A 24,826-nucleotide genomic window follows, 5' to 3' on the forward strand; every position below is an offset into this window, starting at 1 on the left:
ACACACACACACGCGTACATACATACACATTTATACACATCCATATATACGTATATTAATATATACCTACACTCACACGCACGTGCATTTAAGCATATTAATGCACGGTCTTTTAAATATCTATTGAATTAAGAGACAAATAGTCTCTTATCCGTCAAGGGCTATTTTTCGCGTATCTGATCAATTTAAGGAACCAAAATCAAGTCTTCCGGCAGTTTTAATGTAATAGAAAAGAATATGAAAAGATGAAAAGAAATGAATTTACTGAAAAAGGTCAACTTCTACATCTAATCCTCTGATAGCGGTCTACGTCTTCGCCTGTAAGGTGTCTCCTCCACTGGCTCTGATTTTGTTATAGCTGGACTTTCGGGTCTTTTTTTCACTTCCTCTGCTTCACTAATTTCCTCTTCAATTTCCTCCTCTTCTTGTTCTTCCTCTTCTTCTTCCTCTTCAATTTCTTCTATAGCGTTTTTTTCGATAATTTTTGCTTCAATTTCTTTTTTGTTCTTTTTATCAGCCGAATTGACACGATTAGAGGAGAAGAGTCGCTCAGCCTCCTCAGATTCAGATCCGAAGACAAAATCTACTGGTTCTGGACTATCGCTTGTTAAGCATTCACTATGTTCCTCCGACGCATCAGATACTTCAGTTCCTGATAGTGGATCATGCTCTTCATTTTCATGTATAGACAAAGGTCGTTCTAAAAAGATACGATTAATTACCAAGTGTCGTATATTTTGCGAAGGTATATCAATTAAAAATGCCAGAATCAAGGCGCCGACGAAAATCATTATTAACTCCACAGGATTAATCTGTAAATAAAAAGAAAATTGCCTGAGATGTTATAAACAAGCCACAACATTATATTATAGCGCTCACCAAATCAGTGACATGAAACTTAATTGGTTCCTTAACGCCAGCTGTGTTGTACAATATCACTACAAACGTAATTAATTGCATGGGAAATACTAAGCGTGATAATGTAACTATCGACTGTGATGTTGTTAAAAATTTTATAAGCGAATTTTCAGTTTTCGACAGCATAAAAATAAACCAGCACAAGCTTAAACCGTATATTAGAGGACACCAAGAGGCATAAGATGCAGCTTCATTTGAAGAGTAAACATAATCGGTCCGCATACCGCTTGCTGGGGACCAAAAGCACCATAGAATACCTAAGGTAGCTAGAGTCCATCCAACTGGCATTAATTCGGCTGATAAATCGACTACACCTTGATGGGATTTTTGAAAAATACCAGCTCCCAAGCCCAATAAATAAGAAGTGGCCCGACTTATCGGCGATGCATACAAGTTGTTAGCAGTTCGATAAAATTTACTGACGCTAAAAAAAATCATATAAAAATTTAATTGAATGTTAAGAGAACTAGTTTCAGAATTCACTTAATGCCATGAAATAGAGTCATCGATAAATGTTCACGCTGTGTTAATGAATATCTAGCTGCCACGGACATGGCGTGTAAGGCTCCATACATAAAAAATCCAGCATCGGAATCTGTGTAATAAAGCCAAACTACCAAAGGGCCCAACAGATACAGTTGAACTTCTAATGCCAATTGAACCGTAACCGGGGAACACTGAACAAAATAAATTCATCTTGGCTTAATTTTCTAAGCCCGTAAATTAGTTTAAAAAAACTCACAGTTTCTTCGAAGTCAATGGCATTTTGTAAACTCAATAAGTTGCGCCACCACTGTTCCTCACATAATCGAGCATTTTCTCCGACTAAATTTGTCCATAATGGGCCTGAATTCATATGCGGTAAAATCCAAGTTTGAAAACATATTAACATATAAACCGTGGGTAAATATCTAAACGAAATTGAAAATAATTTGATCTCAAAAATCCGTCAAGCAATTGTGAAATTTTCTATTACCTGGTAACTTTCAAGGACACCCTCTTTAGCAGTTGTATATATGATTTTTGTTCCATTTCCTCTGACAGTTGATAAGCCGAAAGAAATCCACTTATTAAGAGTAACGTGTCGATATATATCATCGGATTTCGAATCAATATACTCCACGAATGGTCGAAAGTGTGTATAACGTCGTCACGGTTAGTTATTGGCAAATGGCCAAACATTAAAAATTTTAAACATAAATACAACATAAAAGTGGCGCCAATTTTAAGCACGTGAAACAACGGAAATTGTAAATCATGTGTATCGGGTGTTAATAAAACGTTAAGAGTGCGTTTAGGTGAAAATGATTTGAAAATTTCCAAACCCAAAATATAAAGCGATGGATTTTCTAGAAAGTATAACAAAAAATCGCATTATAATTGTTAAGTATAATAAGTGTATTTGATTTATATATACCTTTGCCAGTTTCTTCTTCTTCAATATGGTTTACTTCCTCATCTTCTTTAAGATTGATTTGTTCTTCCTCTTCTTCTATTTCTCCTTGTTCTGACCTTTCATTCCCCTCCGTCGTTTGACCTTTCGATCTCAATAGCAATCTTAGCGATTGTAGTAGTAACATGAATTTGTCAATAATGGGTTTTATATGAGACCAGTATTCCCAAATCATGGTTGAAACCAACAATAATCCCAAACCTAATAAATATAATCTGAAAGAAAAATTTGATTCAGTTGATATTTTGTCTCTACGAAAAACTAAGAGGAAGTGGAGCGGACTATTTTTTTATTTTTTTTTTTTTTAAATTGATGTTGAACTCGATCTGATCTATGCGACAAAATGCAATCAGTCAACAATTTTATTAATTTTTTTTTGAACAGCGTTTTTCATTACTTACAATGTAGCGCAGAATTTTTTATCCTTTTTTATAATTTTCATAAAGCTTTTGCTTTGCTTTACATAGCAATCGCTGTCGTCTACTTCTGCATGAAGTTCCACACCTGTATTATTATAAATTTGCAGGCTCGATAAAATCATTTCCTGTATCATTTGGCCTGAGCAGGTGTTTGGTACACATATACCCACATTGGCTACACCATAACGTGGTATGAAATGATTGGGCTGAAAATTGTTCATTTTGGGCTTAAATTAGCATTCGCTTTTTGCAAATCTTACGCATTCGATAACTTACATTTCCCAAGTGACCTTTAAATAAACCGCGACCGTGCATCATATGGACCGGAACCCGTAAAGTGGATGCAGTGGCTTGTATTTCAATGTGTGCCAAGCAATATTTGCCACGTATGCGCACTGGCTGATCGGAAGTTACTTTAACTAACGTTTTGATGTCAGTACACATAGAAAAGTCTCCAAATTGATTGATGTTGCCGCGCAAGAGGCCATTAGTTACTTTCGCCGTAGCGTCTAGCACTGGATATTTAAAAGTATTGAACATTTATTACTGAAAGTATAACTAATGCGACTACAACACCTACTCTGAAGGGTCCAAAGTTTATGACCTTTGAGTTGACGCTGAAATATCTGCATTTGTTGACGGCATTCGCTGTCAGGTATGATTAAAGGATCTAACGTAAATAAAGGCAGATTTCGGAGTAAAGATTCAAAATTTTCTTCGCTGGCCGCATCTGCATCACCATTTTCGCTATCATCTTCTTCACGATCGTTAATACGTTTATGTTTCTTAGCATATGATTTAGGCATTTTGATGGGTTTTGCTGTTTTACCTATGGGAAAAAGGCTATTAAAAGGCCAGCGATTCAAATAGTCCAACCAACTCTCTTCGCCATTATTAGCATCTTGTTCAGCAGAGTTTTCGCTATCCTTCTGAAATTTCTCACTCAACCACATTATCCAATCAATAATGCTGTTGCTTTGCTCCTTCGATTCTTCAGCTGAGCGATCATCGTGTTCACCGTCAACATCATCTTTTTCTTTACTCTCACCTCCACCAAAAAAATTACCAAATATAATTGTTAGCCAAGATCCAGAAGACTTTTCTTCCGTTGATTTCTTGAATTTTCCGTCCTTTAAATTGGTATATTTACGAGCTTTACGTGCCTTACGAAATTGATATTCTGCCTCATCGTCTTCGTCGTCATCATTGTCAGCATCATCATCATTATCACCATTATTATCATCATCATTATCATCATCATCGTTATCATCGCGGAGGTCTTTGTCTTTTTTGTCGGAATATATAAATTTAGTGCGTATCGTTTTCTTAACGCTTTTCTTAGTAAAATCAGTATTTTCGTCATCGTTATTATTGTTGTTATTATCTTTGTCATTACTGTTTGCTTTAGATGCATTATCTTCGTCTTCCTCATTAGTTTCTTTAGTAATTGCATCATTCTCTTCATCGTCGTTATCATAATTAACTTCGTCATCATCTTCAATTTCAGTACGCTCGAGTTTATGGAATTTGAATTTCTTCTCTATGGTACGCTTTCTGTTCAGCATTTTGCTAAGACCTTCACTATTACCACCACCACCACCTCCTCCACCGTTGCCTTTACTCTCATCACTTGTTCCATAACTTCCCCAGCCAAAAGATATTTCCTCCGTATTATGGATAAATGTTAGAAATACCAAGAGCACTGCAAAGCCAAGAATTTGTCTACTTTTGCAGGTTGCTTGCCTGGGTATTTTTGATGCCATATTTTTCTTGTTCTTTTTGCGTAATAAATGTTACGAGCCCAAACATCTGCTTAAACTATTTATTAAACATTATTATTATTAAACGGTTTACTTATTTTATTTTATGAATCTCGCTTAATTTTTGATAATCTTTCATAATTTTACGATTCGCTTTTGATTTTTTTTTCTTTTTAATACTTCTTATTATTTTTCACAATTCAGCTAAAATTTTCTAAAAATATGCACTTAGTTTCGTTGTGTATGCAATCTTCCGCCCCTGCGACCATAACCCGTCTTTCCTTACACTGATGCTATACCACCACTTGATGCTTTTTGCGGCTAATAACCGTTCGGTTCGAAAATGTCGCTGCTACTGAACGAATGTGTGCGAATGTTTTCTATATTTCCGTTCACAGCGATCACCCGCGATATGCTGGCCAAAAGGTTTATGGTTTATGGTAAACCAAAAATTTTATTTCATATCTTATCGAATTCCCACAGAAATTTGAAGAAAAGAATTTTGGTTTTTTTTTTTTTTGCTAATTTTTTTATATTTTTTAAAAAATTTAAAAAAAAAAAAAAAAAGAAACAAACGAATGTACTCAAGACAATGATGAAATACAAACATAAACGCAGTTATAGTGCAAAAATTAAACTAAAAAAAAAAGAAAATCATAAATTTCAAAAACAATCGATAAGGTGAAGACGTAAAAACATAGAAACATATAAGCCATGCGGCGGACGCCTCACCCAAAGCGCAAAAATGAACAATTATTATAATTCAATAAAAAAAATGCAATGATAAGCCATTATTTCAATAATTCAATAATAAAAATAATAATAATGATAATGCAAGACGGATTAAGGTACAATGAAGTAATTATTTCTCTCCGTTTTGATTTTTAATTATAATTAGGAGATGTCGTTAAAGCTAAAGCTTGTTGTTGTTGTTGATTTAAATTTACTAAATTATTCGGCATTGGCTTAGGCACACCTGTTGATAGAGTGTTCATTGTAGGCCCACCAGTTTGTTGAGCCGTTAAAAATATTTGTTGCTGATTTTGGTTTTGTTGTTGCTGTTGCTGTTGCTGTTGCTGTTGTTGCTGCTGCTGGTGCTGCTGTTGTTGATTAACAATTGAAGAAGTACTCGGCATCTGACACTGTTGTGCTGCAGATGTAGTGACATAATTGTTGGTTAAAGCCGGATACGGTACATTCGGTTTATCGTAGATGGGAGTTTGCTTAATCGTTTCGAAATAAGAACATCCCGCAACCCAAAGTGGTGGCACCATAATGCGCTGTGCCGGGTGATAATATTTACAGCCCCCAAATTGTACATGACTTAATATGTGGGTGGCTGCAAAACGAGATTGGGTCAAAGCAATCGGTAATAGCTTTAAAGTAACATAACGGAGACCCTCGAATCCACTATCGAAGACGCATACGGAAAATGGTAAGTAAGGACGAGTTGGTAGTACCGCATTAACACCGGTTGCTTTAAAACATAAAGCTAACACTATCTGGGTGTCGTTCAATTTGTAATTTAAAGGTGGTTTATTGCGGTACTTCGGCATAATCGTACCGAATATACGATGTGGTATCAAAGGCCAATTTTCCAAATAACTACATTTAGATTGTACACGAAAACTTTCCATATAGGCAGCAAGTAGATTTTCCTCTGAAACATATGTTAGGGAATAAATCGCCCAGCCTATATCGATGATTTCGTTATAATCAAAAAAGAAATCGGTTGGCACACCACACGAGGCTATAAAATCTACTGATTGGATATTTTGGGCGACCATTCCCACTGTAAGGGGATAAATGTAAAAAAAAACCATTAAGTAGTCTGTGTGCGGAACCAAAGGAAACGTTTACACTTACACAAGTGGGCAGTGTCTTTTTCTACATGAAATACATAATTGTAGTCGGGGAAGGTCCCAATCGTATCAATAAGTACACATACGACCTCGCACATACGCGAATGTATATCCACTAGTTCGCTGCAATTCATAATGCAGAAAATAGCCCTTACATTACCCATAGAATCACGCAGCATAATAGCTCCATATTGCAGGCGCTCCTGCTCATAATAGCAACTAAATATGACGACCGGTATACCCCAACCATTAGCAATGCACTTGAGGCGCAAGACAGCGTCGTAATCCCTATTGCGCATACGATGCAATGATTGCCTGAAAATATTTTAAATCTGACAAGCTCTTATCTTACTGAAACTTTCCAACAAATTTACTGTTCTGAGGGTTTTGCCCATTCCAAATCTAAACGTCGGCTCTTTAAAAACACACCTTGCAATTGTTTTAGACATAATTCAGCCGCCTCTCGGCAAGTAAAATCTAAAAAGGCCGTAGTTCGTACCTTGGAGACTTTACGTATTACCGTGCGTGGAACATACTGCACCAACAACTCAATCAAATCGCGATTGTTTATTGTTAAATCAACATTGCGAACAAATAATGTTTTTGATTGCTAGAAAAGGAAAAAAATAAAAAAAGAAAGAAGAAAAGGACAGGACCTGTCATGATAATCAAAGTTTTTTGCGAAATCCAACATTTACCGTTTTTGCCATTTCATAGTCACGTCCCGTATTAGCCCAGACAACTTTTAAATCACGGCCCCACAACCGTATTAAGCCAGGATTAACGCTCTTTTTGGCCTCCAAAGCATGCAAATGAGAGGCAAATTGTACGAAGACATGACCGCGATTGCCACCGCCGGCAGCGGCAGGCGATTGAACATTATTGTTATCTCCGAGTGTCAAACTCTGTGGGCCAAGGCTGCTTGGGTTAGAATCCTCAATTGGAGGGCCAGCAGAAGCCGCTCGTCCGTAAATACGTTGCATTTTCGGAAAAACAACGCGTAGTTTCTCTTCAATTTCAAACTCATCCAAGTGCTTTGGTATATTATTGATGAAAAGGCGACATTTCTCATAAGAATGCAAGATCTCTAAGCGAAGACGTGGTGCCACATAATAATGATTGAGCACCTCCATAGCACAAGCAGCCTCTTCTTCTGTAGTATATTTAACATAAGCGTAGCCTCGATTAGCCTGATTAAAGTCCATAGGTAAACGTAACTCATAGATGCGTCCAAAACGCAAAAAAGGCGCTAATAATTTGTGCTCATTCAAATTCTTGGGTATGCGACGCACAAATAATTCGCAAGCACTAGTTGGTGGCGGTCCCATCCAATTTTCGGGTGGTCCCAATACTTTACGGCCGTTCATTTGTACAAGTTCCATGATGGGGACACAAATGCAATTGCACGGCGAATGCTTCATGTTGTACCCACACATGGTAAGTCCTTGATCCCCGGAGTCAATTCCACACATTTGGTTCTGATGTTGTGGTGGGGTTATACCTCCGCCCATATGTGGGCACATCATAACCGGCGATGGATTTACGGTTTGTTGATAATTATTTCCATTACCCATAACATAACTCATATTGCTATAAGTGGACATTACAAGCTTATGGAGGAATATATTACGGCTCACCGTTTATTTTCGAGAGAAATTCGTTTTCGACTAAATTTAATTGAAATGAAAAAATTTTCTTGCTAAAATTTTAATATACTTGAAAGAAACTTTTCCGTTGTACAAGCAATGTTGCTAAGATCATTAAAAAAAAAAATCAAAATTTGCTCCCGTAAATACTGCCAAACGTACAGCAAACAAAACTAGCCATCCTTGCTTTTTTAAGCAAAGTATGAATATGTGTGAATATATTGGACGCAGAAACCTACGTATACTGATTAAAGACTCTTACGCATGCTGTTACAATTTATATATACTTTCAATGAATGAGTTTTTAGGCACTATGATTCGGCTATTATTCAAAAAACTTATTTAACACGTGTGTACTTAAGTATTTCTTTGCTGCACTCGTGCGAAATTATTGCACTGATCTCTAAAATTACTAAATTGACGGTATGTAAAAGTTAGCATATGAATATGCATAATGTTGCGTCTTTTATCTAAAAAAAAAAACAAAAAAAAAACTATTTTTTTTTTGTGTCTCGTGTAGCTTTCGCCTTTTTAATTCTCCATTTTTGGAATCGAATGCGTGGCTTTTTCTAAAACTCCGTAAATTTATCCTTGGGTTTTAAAAGAATTTCAAAGATAATCCGCATATATATATTATCAAATATATTTATTTTTTGCTATTGTAGGGTAAGTTTAATTCGTTTTTTGGTATTTGTATGATTTTAGCTACTTTTGTATATATACATTTATGGCAGGCAGCACTGTCACTTTTAATTGTTGAAAAATAATGCAAAGCAAAAGTACCGTTGTTTTCTAATGTCAAAAAATTTTCATCAATGAGAGTAGTTTCGGCGTAAAACCGCGTTGGATAGAAGTTTTAATGCGCAGTTTAATCACGAATTTAGTAAAAATTATTTTTATTTTGTGGTATGGAATTCTATTGCGAATACTATAGGAGCAGCGTTGCGTACAAAGCTGCAATTTCAATGCCGATTATATTGCAAAATGGCCGGAGAGTTTTTGGTCCTCGAAAGATTGCCAATGCAGCTATACCCACTCATAGATGTGAATTATATGTGGCTCGTATCCCATCGCAGCTTGATGAATTGGGTTTTCTCGTTTGGCTGCATCGTATTGGTCAAGTATACGAATTTCGTTTAATGATGAATAGCTGTATTTCGAGCAGGGGATACGCGTATATACGTTTTACTAAAGAGCGCGAAGCATTAGCCGGACTAGAAATGTTGAAACATCTCTTCATCAATGGGGAACGTTTACAAGTTTCGCCATCCGAGGGGAAAAATAGATTGTTTTTAAGCTGCATTCCGCGACACATTCCCATAAGTCTATTGGAAGAAAGCTTGAAATTATATTTCCCTAAAATGCATCGCTTTGCTGCTTATCGTCCAATGAAGGAAGAGATGCAGGGAATAGGCCAAGAGAAATTTTTAAATAGAGGTTTTGCGTTTGTTGAATTTGCTGATCATGAAGATGCCCTAGAGGCTAAAAAAAGATTCACGCCCTGTAGAGTGCGTATGTGGGGTGCAGACTTAAAAGTGCAATGGGCGAAACCCAAAGAGGAGGTACAAATTGTGGCTCAATCACAGTTAATTCGATTTAAAGATAGACACGAAAGATCTTAATATATTTTGTTTAATAATTTTTGCAGAAATCTCGTGGTCCGATGGCTTATAGGTGAGTTGTTACCTTTTAGAATTATTGTGAAGTCGAAGAGCTTTGGTAAGCTAACTAAGTAATCTGGACTGCTTATTTATTATATCTATTTATACTAATAACCACCGTTAGAGACTTTTCTACGAATAATAACGTGAAGGATGACTGCAGCCGATTACGTCTATATTGTTTGGCTAACAATTGGTCCATACCAGTGATATTGTATGGTCGTAGCTTTCGTTCACGAAATTTACAATATGGGGGCGTGAGTTTTTCCAAGATAATTTTCAAATGGATTAAGTTAACATTTTTTTTTCTTTTTGTTTTGTTCAGATTCTTATAAAGAATATCTTTTCGGGTCTTCATTCAATTATTATTGTGGAAATCAATGTTACTTCCATGTCGGATATTCACTTGCTGTTGTGTGAGTTAGCCGTTCAAATGATTGAACGTCACTCTGCCATACCACCGTATAGTTATATTATTCGCGCATGCAGCAACACAAAGGCTGAGTTAGGTAAATCAAAGATGAATTATTTTGTATGAATTATGCCTTCTATTTCATTTAATATATAGTACATTTACTTGAACAAAATGACGATCTATATCGAGCTAATCTCGAAGCTAAATTTTTCAGCTTCACAGCGATACGAGAACTTTTAGTAGCCTTACAATTGATAGCTGCGCATAATTCTAAAATAGTATTGAACATGTACAAACGTGCTTTCCTTACTCACAATCCGGTGGCTACTTTTTGTTTAGACTCAAACCATCCACTGGGACAATTTTATGCTATTTTGCCAAAATTTCGTAATAATTCTAAATTGAATAATGATTTCAATGATATGGAAATAAATTTATTATTAAAAGTAAAAGAAGATGTCAACACCACCGATAGTGTAATCGAGATAAAGACAATCAATGAAATTTGTGTGAAACGAGCGATATTTAAAGCAGAAAATCTTTTCTTAAAATCGCAGAAAATTCCAAAAATTAAATATCTGCGTTATGTGGATATTGAGGCATTAATATCTAAGGAATGTTACGATACTCAGCAATATATAAATTCAAACCCAGTTTGGATAGCTGGCCAGACCTATCAAGATGCTATTTATAACTAATGTGTACGGCTGTTTTAGCATTTCTTTTATTACTTTTACCTGTAGAGTTAGAGGCTGGGCATATTTTTTTTTTATGATCATGACTTGAGATTAATAAGCATTACGTGAACATTTTATTTGTTTTGTTCTTTTTTTTTTTAAATATTATTCGAAATCTTAATCGATTGTATTCTTTTTTATGTTAACAATTTTTTATCAGAATAGTGAGAGAAAAACTTAATATTATTATTATATTGAAACATTTATTTAATATAAAGTACAAAAAACAATTTTTAGTTTAAATTTCTTACCTCTCGAGTGCTCCTGCGCCATATAGGTAATATCATGTGAATCAAAATTGAATAAAAAGTCAATGAAACTAGAGAAAAACTGTTTGGTAGTTTTATTTGTATTTTTAAGATTTCAATTTTTTTTTTTTTGTATTTACTAATTTTAAAAGGAATTTAAATCGTCGTCTTTTACTTATTTCCATTTGCTTCCTTAAATGTTGTTTTATTGTTTTATTTATTTAGGAGAAGTCTTATTTTCTTTTTAATTATTTTTGCCTTTTGGACTAAAGTAATTGCCTTGAAATTTATTTAAGAATTTTTTTACTAATTTTACTAGGAAAAAAGAAAAAATTAATATATGTGTGTTTTTTTTTCAAAATTAGGAATTATTTGCTCTTTTTTTGTATACACTTTTGATCGATTTTTTTTATAGAATATTGCGTTGTGTAGAGTTTTCGTTCTCTGTTTTTTTTTTTTTTTTTTTCTGAATCATCTTATATATGCATATTAAAAATTGAATCAAATTCCTCAGTGCTTGCAGTGCAAATATTGGTAAATCAATTTCTTTCGGTTTTTCTTTTCTTTGTTTTTTGTTTTTTAAATATATATATATATTTTTCAAATAAATTATTTACATCTTTTTAATAAGATAAAAACTAGAGAGAAGAAATTTGGAAGTAAACGTTTGAATTTCCTCAGCTTTTTATATCTTAAATAACTAAGAGCTTAATTTTATGTAATTGTACCGAACTTACTGGATTTTGTATCCGAATATTTAGTTTCTTCCGGAATCTATGGTACGTTTGATGCTCTCAAAGAAACAATTGTGTAATTTAGTTTATGAAATACTCGCAAATATTTAAAAAATAACTAAAAGCGAAAATCATGGAAACAGCAATAGTTTTTATGATTTTGTATTTGAGTTTGGTGACTATTCGAGCTGCTTCGTCGCTGCTGCGGCAGAAACTAAACGATTGACATTTTTATAAGCTCAGTGAAGAATATTTATTTAATAGGGGATTGAAGTCCCTGTCAACAAGTTATAAAAAATCTATTGGTTCGTAAGGTTGATGGCTTTCTTTTAAAATCTTTTTCTGAAAATTTTGTAATGGGGTTTAGGTTTTTAATAAATAAAATATCGTACGTGTACGCCTCAGTGAACGCATATGTTTTTGTGTATCCTTCAGCAAAAGATTGCTGGAAGAGATAGATTGACTATCGGCCGTTCATTCGTTAATTTTTAGTTACAAGGAAGAGGATAGGAGGAAGAGTTGATACCTATATTCTATGAGCACCGAAGCGTAAACCTGCGTGTAATTTGCCAACAAATTCGCAATAATTGAAACACTTTAACTTGCGCTACGGTCTATGCCATATGTAGAATTTCATATTTGGAACATATATTCATCAGAGCCATATAAAGTTCAGTTGCAATTTATGCAATTTTTTTTAAAATGACCAAACACTCTGGAATATTGCCTGTACGTGTAACACGGTGGTAGTCTCCAATTAATGAAATGCTTTGCGATTTTTTATAACTACCAACGAACGATGAGCGCATGTTCGCTTTATGAAAATGTTTACCACATTGAAAGGGATACATCAGATATTTTATGAAGCATATTATATTGTTAATCAATACAAAATTTGTAATCAAAATTGCCAAGAACATTGCAGGTTGATATTCAAAATAGTCTAGATAGATGATCTGATCAAAGGACAGACCTACGATTCTATTTTCAAAGCCAAAAAAATAAGTTTTTGCGTACATACTGTTAAAATTATAACAGACACATAACGATAAAGATTATCATGAAAACATTTGTATGGATGATGCTATCGTACGTATATTATAGAGTATCGAAGTTTCATTCTTCGGGTTATTCATATAAATAAGCTTCCTGTCATAAAATCATTCTTCCGAAAACTGAATATTTTATTTTGTAAAAAGAGATCATTTTTAATAGTGCTTGGCGAAAGTTGGTTCACGATAGTAAATTGTCGATTTTACTGATTTTTGACCACACAGGTCTTTTTTTGGATACCACCGCATATAAAGGTTCTCAGGAAAAATAAACCTATATGTATTTGACGTAAAAACATTTAATCACTTTTTTCTTGGAACCCACTCCATGCAAGAGTTTTCATGAATCGTAAGCCCTTCGGAAAAAGGTTTAATTTTTAATATTTTATGATGAAAATTGGTAACATATAGGGGTTATCATGAAAAGCAATCCCTTATATGGAGAGAAAGCATAATTTCTATCTTTCTACGGCGGAAACAATTTTTAGAAAATAACTTAAGTTCGTTAATTTTGGATCATGTCGTATGATGTTGTACTCATAATCGGGTACGCTGGGTTTCATGAAAGTTATGTCCTTGCATGAAAATAATGTAAAAATTTTATTGTGTTGTTAACAAAATCAGTGAAGAACTGTACTTTGCGAAATGATCGGCCTTGCTCGACTATATTATTCTTTCTTGTTATAACTATTTGCCATTTGTACCATATATGATATCGGGTATCAAGTAGACTTTCATTTTAATCAACGTATGCAAAGACGATAATGTATACGATATATTTGCCCGTTTTATGTTAGCTGTGGCGATGAATAATAGATGGTTCGATTTAATCAGACTATAGCTTTTTTATATTTTTTATTTGTTTTAATGTCCTTTCTGGTTGTAAACGAAGCAAAATGAATGAAAATCGCAATAAAAAATTAAGCTTTTTATCATTTTAGACCAAATCATTCTCGACGAGGTTGAAATATTTCTTTGGAGGGATAATAAATAAGAATCGCTTAGTTATGTTTTTATATCTGCCATTTACGTGCATTTTCCTATATGTATATATCAAACATAAATACCTTTAGAATAGCGAAAGTGACGAGGTTTCTCTTGCCTTGTGACATTTTCTGACGACAGCATAATGACTTAGAAAGGAACTTTAACAATCAAAGTCACTCAGAAGGGAACATTTCCAATACAAGTGGCATCCTCTTCGGAGAAGAGGATTGGAAAGGATTTATTGAAATTAATTCTGACAATTGACGGAAACGGTTTGGATTGGACCATTATCATGACCATTATGATCTCCATATAACGGCTTACTCTGAAAATGTTATAAGAAAAAAAATGTTGTAATTTTTGAAGCTTCTTGCCAAAAATCGCCCAATAACAGTCTTTCATCACAGCAAGCTGATATGTGAGCTTTGAATTAAATGGATCAGTTCTTCGACATTTTTCCCATACAATCGTTCCCACGAAAAGTAAGCGTTTATTATATCGCGGAAAAATTTGAATCTTAACATTATGTTATGAAAATTTGTTCATTACAGTAATCTGTCATGACAATGACCTGTACTGAATTTGAACTATATAGGCCCCCATGTTACAATTCTTAGTAGTTTATAGCGAGAGTTGGACCACGTTAGATCACATCTTCGATTGTCTCTTATATAAGGTAAGTAATCCGTAATTCCAGCACGAAAGTAAATAGAGAATTGTATTAGGCGAAGTGATCTTATATATTTAATGTCCGAGTATAATGTTTTTTATTGGTTTTTTCTATTATCTTTCGAGCGTGTATGTTTCGAACCATACGAAATACGAGAGAAGTTTTGTTTCACAGCGTCAAAGAGCTCTAAGAGAAGCTTGCTTCTAACGGGCCAACATGCAAGGCATGTTTTAAATGATTGAGAAATGGTAGCTTGAAATGAAAATTTGTTACAAATACTATAAAAAGACTTACGACAGATTCTTGAAAGAGACGAAGAAACTTTTTAGCATTGACAAATAAAAGAACGTTTTCAAATGTTTGCTAGCGACGGATGCGGTCCAATGCACAAAAATTGCCATTATTAGTTTTTCAATAATATTTTTCTTTAGAAACGATCTGTTAGCTTTTAATTTCAGTACTTTGAGATTACGATTACATGTAACCGATTATTTGTAGAGTGGATAGAGATATGTGCATGTTGCTGCGTTCAGAGAGACGAGATTTTTTAAAATAAACTCCATAGTCAATTGGTTGTGTTGGAAATTCATAAAATCAATTTGTTAATCCAGACGCACATACAAATGTTTATAGATATTTGTTTCGGGAGGATTTGAAATTTCGAAGGATTATATGAGTGTATGGTCCTTCTAATTTTTCGTATACATTTAAAAAAAAGATCTTCTTACAAAATTACTCAATAGTAGTTTCAGTTAATAAATGATTAAGAAATCGCGTCAAATGATTTGCAATCAATTTTTGTTATTTAAAAACACATTGTTTTGTTTTTTTTTTCTTTGTTTTCGCTTTACTTTGAAATGAACGCTGTCTATTTACATTTATAATATGTATATACTTTTTTAATAATAATTTATTAAATTCAGAATATTTTTACTTGTTAACAAAAAAAAACCTCTTGTGTTTAGAATACATTTTACTTTAATAAATATAATTAAAAGTTTATTAATATACTATTTTTATAGTCATCACCGGATAGATAAACTTAAAATACATAGCAGTATCATAAATGGAGTTTAATATCTGTTGGTTATATGTTGGTTAAATACATATATACAAAATTTAATAAGCATGTAAAACTTTGAGTGATCTTAGGCGGGTTTGTCCCTAGGTTTGGGAAATGCGTTTATATCTATGTTTTATTGATCGATTGTCGATCAAATCATTTTCTGAATGTTTCATGCCTGTCCACGTGTTCTTGTATCCAACCTAAAGGTCGCGATTTTTGAGATATTTTGATGAAATTTGATAAACTCACGTGTTTTGGACCAAAGACGTTGAAAATGGTTCGGATCGCACCACTTTTCCAATGACTACCATATAACACCTTGGAAAAGTCCTTGCATGCATAACTTTAGGGTGAAGTAGGTAATTTAATAGTGGGCCATGTACCAATACCAAGCGTCAATACAGGGTTTCTATTTATTTTAATTTAAAGTCGTTACGGATACCTCAAGCAATCCGTTCACTTGTTCAATTCAGAGTTATGGAGGCCTCATTTTCTTTCGTTGCGTTGGAGTTTATGTTATGCGATTTGTTAATGTTTCAATCCGACAAAGGCTATCATTCATATTTTAAAGTTTTAATGATGGAAATTTTTTTATTTAAAAATTCGGGTTCAGTTAGGGTTATTTTCACACAATAAGTGAAAAATGGAAAGTCTAAGCGAATATGAGCCTTGTACCCCAGAATATTAATAATAATAACTTGAATGTTTTTTTCTCCCGTTTTTGGAATCGTAATCCGGCCACGCGTATCTCATGTGTAAGATCGCGTTAATTAAACAACTAAACAACTAAAGAAACAAAATTGACATATTTGGTCAACCCGGTAATCTGAAGATGTTTTACATCAAGTGTAATTTTGAAATTGACAAAGCGTATATGAGATTGACTCAGTTTGTGTGAATGCATGCGACGCATAGAAGGGCTTGAGATAGATTCATCTTTTATTATACCGACCGGTTCACTTTCTGAATTGAACATTGCTTGACCGTGTCTCCACCAGTTCGAATTGCTTTCTTGTGTTTAACCTAAATATCACAATTTTTGAGATATTGGTTTTTGAAATTTGGTTCGCCGACTTATCTTCACCTAAAGATAAACATTATTGAAAATGGTGCGGATTGAACCATTTTTTCGATGACTCCCTACATAACGCCTTACTTTGAAAAATCGTTCTATAAATAACTGTAGAGTAAAGTAGGTTATTTAATGGTGGGTCGTGGCCCATTATAGTCCTTGTACTTGTTTTAATTAGTTTTATCACAATTCTCTTGAGTTTCAGACAATTTTTAAGAAAACGCAAGAGAAATGATGAGGAAGAAGCCTATGGCGCTTTTTTCGGGAGAAATAGGGAATCGGGCTAAAATTGTACATTATCAGACTAAGACTTAACTCACTCGGTTTCATCATTCTACGTGATTGTCATTACAAGCATCTCGCTAAATTCTCCTTACATTCTATGCAGAAATGTTTGGGAGACGGGTAAGACTGAGTCGCTTAGATCTATGCCTCTTCCTTATTTATCTTCGCAGGAGACACAAGCATTGCCATTTACAACGATTCCCCTCGACTAATATTATGATCGGTATGAGGTTTATAACAGAATCGAGTTGGGAATTTAGATAGGAGAACCGATTTGTTTCTAATTTAACCGTGTACGCTCCTATACCAGCTAGAGATATGCCGAACTAAACTCTTATCAAAAAAAATGATGCTAGTCATTTAATTGACACGCCCGTACGAGAGAGAAGGTTTAATGTTTCTATTATGCTGGTGATGAGTATTCTATTTAAGATTCGTCCTAAGACGAATAAATGCCCGTCTTACTTATTAGAATAAGTAAATTCAGTTGCCAGTGGCTATGTGAATAGTTGGGTTAGGTCTATACGTATATCATCATACGTACAGATACTTATGTACATTAAATTTTTATTTCATCTGTCATTTTTCATTTTTTTTTTATATATAAATATATGCATGTATATGTATACATATAAGTATATATATATAAATATACATATATAAATATGTATATATATATATATATATATATATGTATGTATATGCATTATGCATGTATGTATAAGTATTATATATAGTAGAATAAATCATGATGTTTTTGTTGCAGTTGTTGTTATTTTTGTTACTTAATTACTAGGAATCATAAGACTTTCGTTACATGTGTTTTTGTTTTTATAACTTTTTAAAGTGTTCAGTTGTTGTTACTACTTTTCTTCTATGTTAAACTCAATTTCATTGACTGTATTTATTTTATATTTTTGGGTGCTTTAAAGAGTTTCCCAAGTAGGCCTTAGTTCAGTTTGGACCCGGTTAAAATCAGTATAAGCAACAAGAAAAAATATTATTTTTTATGCATTATATAAATATATATATATATATATATATATATACACACATATATATATATATATATATGTGTGTGTGTGTATTCAACACATTTAATTGCTTTTAAAGTTTTGCTTTCTTGTTTTAACTCTACTTTATCAATTTTATATTGATTAAACAAGAAAAAAAATCTTTTTATTATTTATTTATTAAAGGTATATTCTTCATCTTTATTTTTTTCACTCGAAACTAGCATTTATATTCTTCTGCGATTGTCTTTTTCCTGCTAATGAATGTTGAATGCAAATCTAACAAATAAATAAATCAATATAAATAAGTTATTGCAAATTTATTTGGGGCTTTAATAAATTTGCAGTAAACTATTTGATGAAAAGAATCTTTTTTATAGTTTACATTACTTAGTTAGGTAAAGGTGTTAATTTCATTATCTAACTCGAAATCTTCTTCAATACGATCGATTTTAAAATATTTCCTCCACACACAAATCACGTTACGTGAGGTTATTTTAAAACGAGTTTTGAGAAAAGAAAACCTTATCCCTGCAATAATATTTAAAATTTTTTTTTTTTAATTCTATTAATCCTTATTTCCTAGTTAATAATTTAGCAAGTAAATAATTTTACTTTGTATTTACTTAAAGTCAGTTATGGTTCAATATGGGCTATATAAACAACAGAAGTTCTTCAAATATTTCTTATAATATTTTTCGATTTTGAAAAAATCTGCATGAGTGGGAGCCATTTATAAACTTTAAAACACATATATATCATATCATTGATAAATAAATTGACAATATTAGGGGAATTTTGAAAGAAAAATATTATACTAGAGACTAAAAATAGTAAAACTCAACATATATTCCAAGGCAGAAAGTCTGTCTGACAAATCAAGTTTATGAATTTAGAAATCGATCTTATAAACGAGTAAGTGATATGTTTTAACTTTCAAACTTTCATCTAATCCATTAGGGAGAATGTAGTTAGTTGCAAATAATTATACTTTATACCACTGTAGCACTCGTGGTGCGCGATTGTATAAGTTGGGCTAGATGTATGCAATACCCACGAGGACTTGAGATACATTCATTTTTTATTAAATAAAATAATTCTGAATCGATTTAAGCTTGTTTGTCCCTCTGTCTGTCTATTCGCCGGGTTTTCTATTTTTTAACTTTTATGTCCCAAGTCTTTTGGTCCAAGGAAGAACCCTATCGAAAATAAGCCAAATAGGACCACTTCTCATACACATTTTGAAAAGTGATTATATTAATAATAATAATGGGATGGCGCGAAGGCTTTGGCCATTATAATATATTTTTACTTGCATTTTTTCTTTTTAATTTTAAAATTAATAAAAATAAACAAGTGAGAAAGTTATATTCGGCGGGGACGAAATCTCGCATACCCACCACTATGCTGTTCGCATTCTACTCTCCAAGCTCTTCAATTTGATACCCACATCGCTAGTATTCTTAAGAAAACAGCAATCGCAGTGTCTACCATATTCATTTTAGAATTAATCCATTTTTATCCAGATAAATATATCTTCATTGCAAAAGTGTACAAGATAGTTTTAAACAATCTGTCATGTTTGCCTTATGACAAACATGCATAAAACCTCAAAAAGGTCAAAAAGATTAGTTTAAATATTTGTAACTCTGTATGGGCATAGTTGATTGTTTTCATTTTTGGACATAAAGAGTAGAGTGCTTTGTAAAGTGAACGTGGAAAATTTCAGTCTTCTACCTTTAAGAATTTTCGAGTAACGAGCAAATATTCAAAAATTTTTGTTAAAAACAGAGACAGAGCTGCGTTCAGTTTACGCTCCAAAGGGCGCTTCTGCTCTGACTATTTTGGACGATTTTCAATACCAACCTGCGTGTAGAAAGTTCCAGAATTTAAAGTCGATATCTTCATTGCTAATAGTACACATCACACAGACGGGCAGATATGGCTAAATCAAGTCAGAATTTCACGCTGATTAAGAACATATATACTTTGTTTCTGAAGCTTCCTTTTGGGTCTTACATACATTATGGAAAAAAACATACAAGTATGCCGCCATCTTACAGTGGTGGGTATAGAAATCACACAAAGATACGAGAAACATATAGAGCCATTAAATACCCTACACCACATTGTCTATCATAATTCTTATTTGTGTATGAAAATGCTATTCTGGACCAGTTTTCATTAACACATATTAAAACTTAGACTATTCTGCTCTACCAAGAATCAATTTTCGTGAAAATCTATATTATAACGTTCTAAAAAATATGCCGAGATGGACCAAATTTGGTACCGTTAATTTTTTTATGTTAAATCACTATTCTGATATAATTCTCATCACGAAGCATCGAAAATCATGTGTTTTCGTCGTATGAACTTCAATTTTCGTTATATGAGTGGGATCGAAAAATTGCCTCAGCCGATCCAAGGTTTTTATACCAATTTAAAATGCCCAAATAATACAATATTTAGCTACTTTTGCCGAGAAATTGTGAAAATTACAATTTTTTTCCGTATAACGACTGTTCAGAGGAGGGCGTTATAAAGGTAGTGATCGAAAAAGTGGACCGGTCCGAATCATTTTCAATAGCGTTCGTCCTTGGGTCAAAACACGTCATTGTACTAAATTTCATTGAAATATCTCAAAAATTGCGACTTGCACACAAATTTACATGGACAGACTCAGACGGACAGACAGGCTTAGATCAATTGAGATTATAAATCTAAATACATCGGTATTATAAAAGGTGGGGGTCTATTTTAAGCCTTCTGCGTGGTACGTACGTCCACACTAATTTAATATATCCTGTACTACAAGTGGTGTAGGGTATAAAAATATATCTGAAAACTTTTATAGAAACAAATGCTGACGCGTTGGTCGGAAAATAGCACATTTATATCGCTTTTTTGAATTGCTACATTTTAAGTAAATAACTCTCTCTGCAATTATTGAGTCAAAGGCGGCCAACTAGTGTTTTATTACTACTGGCTGTAGATTATATGCGAGCTCACATTTGCGACCATAAGAGTCTTCTAAACGGCCTTTTAACTGGAAATGTTACGCTCATTGAGAGTATGTATGTATGTATGTATATAATAGATATAAATTATGAAGTATCCGCGGCAAAATTCTGCATATAATCACCGAAGTAATAAATCTGGCACTGTGCTTCAGTGATGCGTAACATAAACGAACAAAACGCGATATTCTAGGCAAACAGACAGACCATCTCTAAATAGACCTTGTTTATCTATGAGGTCAGAAACATTTGGCGAATTTAGTACACCTTCTGCGACAAATATGAAAGTAATTAATCATATAAAGATGGTAATGTATTCAAATTAAAATTGCTTAATTAATTATACGGAAAGAACCACTAAACAAACCAATTTGGAGGATTTTTATAAAAAATATTTGAATATTCCAACGGTAATATATGTTATTAACGATGTCATATATAACGACGCCTGCATATCCTAACGAAAAATATTTCTTTCTTATTCCACGCATTCGTCGGGAGATTTACTTTATTATGAAGAATTTCTGAAAATCATTCAACAGTGTACGAGTTGCCTTTTTATACATGTACACGCCGAACTTAACTTGCTTATAATTCAGTGCACACAACACGCAAGAAATTTTCAGAACATGTGAGGACAATAATATCTACTCACTCTTAAGGACTTTAAGAGTTATTTTGACTTACATTCGCTCTTTCAGATCACTTTGTTCTTTTCTTATTTCAATTTCAATTACAATTTTTTCTATGGATGACTTCACCAGGGAAATGCAATCGAAGGCAACAGAAACGAAGGGCGAGTTTAATATATGTTTTGCTATTAGTAACATCCAGCTACAAGGTACATGCATAAAGTATGTGAGGATGTGTATATGAAATCTTGACAAACGCGAGGTCTTAATGAGTGAGTTCGTTATATCATACATCCGTACGTCTATTTATTCCTGTTGGTTTTGGAATCCTTAAAGTCGTAAAAATTACAAGTTGAAAGATAGTCAGTCAAAAATTGTAGGAAAATTGTTTCATCCCAACAGAAATCAAAATTCTATTGCATATTAACACAAATGTATATTCAAGATAATTCAAAAAATCGTTTTGAAAATAATTTCAATTGTAGAAGCTGATGACACACCTCTTATTAAAAAAAAAGTCTGTGAAATTTTTGTACATTTATTTCACACTTTTGTACGTTAATCTCCAATCGCGGATATAATGTTAGTGCTTTCACATTCAAACGTATTTTATTAATCAAACAATCAAGAGTACGAAGTCCAACTTTGAAATTCCATAACAGTTGCCGTTATCCTTTCGCTTTTACGCCCTATACCACTTGTGAGACAAGGACGAAAAAAAAAGGATTAAGTTTGTGCGGATGTATGCATAACACCAAGAAGGATTTTTAGATACTGATCACCCATTGATGTACTGATTGCTTTCTGAATCGCTTCTAAGCTCATCTGTTCGTCTTCTTCCCGTATGCTCAACTTGTAGGCCGCAATTTTTGAGGCCGTCATTTCGATGAAATTTGACACACAGACGCAAGAATGAACGCTATTCAAAATGGTTTGGATGGAATCAATTTTTCAACCACTTTCCATATAAAGTCTTATTTTAACAAGTCGTCACATGAATAAGTATGCGGTGGTGTAGGGTATTTAAGGAATGGTCGTAGCTCATCATAGTTTATTTATTTCTTAATATTATTGATCGGTTTGTGTAACGAGATTTTAATGATATTGATAACATTAACTGTACTACTGCGCTGCGCTATTTTGTGAGAAGAACGGAGAAGTGATCACGTTCAATAGGAAAGTATATTATAATCAATTGTACTATCTATACATCATAATTCTCTTGGTTAGGATAGGTTATGTTAGGAATTGAGGCAAAAAAATTTCAAAGAACTTTTTTAAATTCTTTATTAACTTCTCCGCAAACTTTTTGATATACAGGGATATATAGGGATAAAAAAAAATAATAAACAAATAAATAAATAAAAATGAAAATGGTTGTTATTCATGTTAATAATAAAAATATTTTATAAATAAAATTTACGAATATTGGTTCGCAACTCAAATGCTTAATAAATCGATTAATTCATAAATTTGAACCATTAACACATTGATCATTATTATCCTTAACTAATTAGCTGAGTATTTTTTAAAGGCGAAAAAAAAAAACAAAAAACATTTTTTATAATAAATAAGCAACATAATTACAAAGGTTAATGTCTTTTTTTTTGTTCTATATTTTAGCTTTCGCCATTTTATATGTGTACATATATGTATATTTGTATAGTTATATTAAATTTACATGTAAAACGAAAGAAATAAATTTCGAGAGCTATAATTTTAAATGATTATTATTTATAGTTGACGATTTATTAATAAGATTTGTTTACAAATACTTGTAAACTTTATATTTCCTATTCATGTCTATGTCCGATTGTTCCTCTTCGTGTGGTTCTAATTTATCAAAATTCAGTTTATTCAGTAGGTTTTTTTTTTTCCTTTTTTTTTCTTTTTTTTTCGTATGTGAAATAAAGGGTAACTTTGAAAATTAATTCCAAATTGATTTCAATAATGAATTTGAAACTTCTTACCTACTACCACCCGGTGAATAACGGTAAAGAAGTTTGTTCATTTGAATAGGTCCGGCCCGTTTGCCTATCTCTTCTTAATAGATAGATAGAGAAATGGCAAAAGAAAGTTGAAACTTGATATAGTAGTATATTATCATAAGAATATGTTTTTCAGATATTTCCTAATTATTTATTTTCTTAAAACAAAAACAAATTCTAGCTATTGTGTAATCAAATATCCTAAGCAACATGTATTCTTGAAAGCAATTATTTTTCAATGTAATAGATTAGCTGGTATGGTGCTGCTCTTTTTGCTCTGTATTGATGACTATTGGGTTTTCTGTTGGTGTTACGCTCATACACTAGATTGTAGATTTTTTGACTTGCCATCAATAACGCTGCGTTTACGAACAAGTCGTATTGAAATTGCTGGAAAACGTTTGTGTTAATTAAATTATTATCCTTGCTTCTAATCGGACCAACACTTTGTGAAATAAGGAAAAGATTGGCAAAAACATCGAGATAGTTCAGGATGTGAACAGATCTCAAGTCTTAGGTCTCAAGAAAAAAGTTTCGTGTATAAAAAAAAAAAAAAGAAGCAATTTTTGAAAGCTTTTACATGTTTGCCGGTAACGGCTCTGGATGGTATATTTTTCTCCCCAACAAACTCAAACAAACATCCCATGGAAAACTGGTCCAAGATAATTGATCTCATAAAAAAAAAAGACGGCCCGAAAACGTTATTCAATAAAATTTGCTTAAGGTTAAATGTAAAAAAGTTTTATGTTTAAAAACTCACATAAGTTTCCTTTTTTTTTTTTTACTTTTTATCTACGAATCGGCGATCTATAATAAACGATGATTTGCAATTTCTTTGTTAAAGGGATATAAATTGGGAGACTGTCTTTATGAACATTCTATCGATGTACAGAAAAGGTTATGAGAGGTGGTAGATACTCGCGTATCGTTTTTAGCGAACTTTTCTTTATTATTTGCCTAAAATATATTACAAGTATACCAAAATTTATTTATTATTTTTGCTTTTTTTTTGTTTTTTTTTTTTTTACTAATAAATTTGTATATTTTGCAAGTTTATAAGTGTTTATAAAAAGAACGTGAAAGAAAATTAATAATAAAACTTCATAGAGGCTAATAAAATTCGCAAAAAATCATTATTAATCATTATTTGAATTAAATTTTCGTATTTTTTAATTTTATATATTTTTT

The 24,826-nt window shown here is 32.7% G+C and overlaps 3 protein-coding genes across 4 annotated transcripts; 1 reads left to right on the plus strand and 2 right to left on the minus strand.

Moving 5' to 3' along the window:
- Positions 1 to 4,680, minus strand: LOC119637327. 2 transcript variants are annotated; one of them, XM_038033285.1, is made up of 10 exons: positions 3,671 to 4,680; positions 3,371 to 3,619; positions 3,067 to 3,305; positions 2,773 to 2,996; positions 2,336 to 2,586; positions 1,895 to 2,267; positions 1,661 to 1,829; positions 1,402 to 1,595; positions 880 to 1,342; positions 1 to 812 (listed from the first exon to the last, which is right to left on the minus strand). In XM_038033285.1, exons 1-10 carry the CDS (start codon positions 4,551 to 4,553, stop codon positions 288 to 290), a joined length of 3,570 nt encoding a protein of 1,189 aa, XP_037889213.1. In that variant the 5' UTR covers positions 4,554 to 4,680; the 3' UTR covers positions 1 to 287. The 2 variants fall into 2 exon arrangements, with proteins under 2 accessions (XP_037889213.1, XP_037889212.1); XM_038033284.1 differs by having other exon boundaries at positions 3,371 to 4,680.
- Positions 4,681 to 5,339: 659 nt separating this feature from the next.
- On the minus strand, positions 5,340 to 8,330 carry LOC119637452. Its single transcript, XM_038033470.1, has 4 exons — positions 7,111 to 8,330; positions 6,787 to 7,022; positions 6,417 to 6,727; positions 5,340 to 6,342 (listed from the first exon to the last, which is right to left on the minus strand). The coding sequence occupies exons 1-4, from the start codon at positions 8,014 to 8,016 to the stop codon at positions 5,435 to 5,437; spliced, it is 2,361 nt and encodes a 786-aa protein (XP_037889398.1). The 5' UTR covers positions 8,017 to 8,330; the 3' UTR covers positions 5,340 to 5,434.
- Positions 8,331 to 8,569: 239 nt separating this feature from the next.
- Positions 8,570 to 10,923, plus strand: LOC119637453. The gene is made up of 5 exons (XM_038033471.1): positions 8,570 to 9,620; positions 9,707 to 9,732; positions 9,844 to 9,976; positions 10,045 to 10,228; positions 10,288 to 10,923. The coding sequence occupies exons 1-5, from the start codon at positions 8,967 to 8,969 to the stop codon at positions 10,830 to 10,832; spliced, it is 1,542 nt and encodes a 513-aa protein (XP_037889399.1). The 5' UTR covers positions 8,570 to 8,966; the 3' UTR covers positions 10,833 to 10,923.
- Positions 10,924 to 24,826: the final 13,903 nt, after the last annotated feature.

Source organism: Glossina fuscipes, unplaced genomic scaffold, assembly GCF_014805625.2.
Source record: "Glossina fuscipes isolate IAEA_lab_2018 unplaced genomic scaffold, Yale_Gfus_2 59, whole genome shotgun sequence".
Taxonomy (NCBI): Eukaryota; Metazoa; Arthropoda; class Insecta; order Diptera; family Glossinidae; genus Glossina; species Glossina fuscipes.

Excerpts from the sequence above, each read along its gene's own strand:
- LOC119637453 (XM_038033471.1), top strand. The coding sequence starts at position 8,967 with ATGGAATTCTATTGCGAATACTATAGGAGCAGCGTTGCGTACAAAGCT. Across the intron at positions 9,621-9,706 it reads GGGCGAAACCCAAAGAGGAG|AAATCTCGTGGTCCGATGGC; the intron begins GTACAAATTGTG and ends TAATTTTTGCAG. Across the intron at positions 9,977-10,044 it reads GAAATTTACAATATGGGGGC|ATTCTTATAAAGAATATCTT; the intron begins GTGAGTTTTTCC and ends TGTTTTGTTCAG.
- LOC119637327 (XM_038033284.1), bottom strand. The coding sequence starts at position 4,553 with ATGGCATCAAAAATACCCAGGCAAGCAACCTGCAAAAGTAGACAAATT. Across the intron at positions 3,306-3,370 it reads TAAACTTTGGACCCTTCAGA|TGCTAGACGCTACGGCGAAA; the intron begins GTAGGTGTTGTA and ends TTAAATATCCAG. Across the intron at positions 2,587-2,772 it reads AAAAAATTCTGCGCTACATT|ATTATATTTATTAGGTTTGG; the intron begins GTAAGTAATGAA and ends TTTTTCTTTCAG.
- LOC119637452 (XM_038033470.1), bottom strand. The coding sequence starts at position 8,016 with ATGTCCACTTATAGCAATATGAGTTATGTTATGGGTAATGGAAATAAT. Across the intron at positions 7,023-7,110 it reads ACTATGAAATGGCAAAAACG|CAATCAAAAACATTATTTGT; the intron begins GTAAATGTTGGA and ends TTCCTTTTCTAG. Across the intron at positions 6,728-6,786 it reads TGGGCAAAACCCTCAGAACA|GCAATCATTGCATCGTATGC; the intron begins GTAAATTTGTTG and ends AAATATTTTCAG.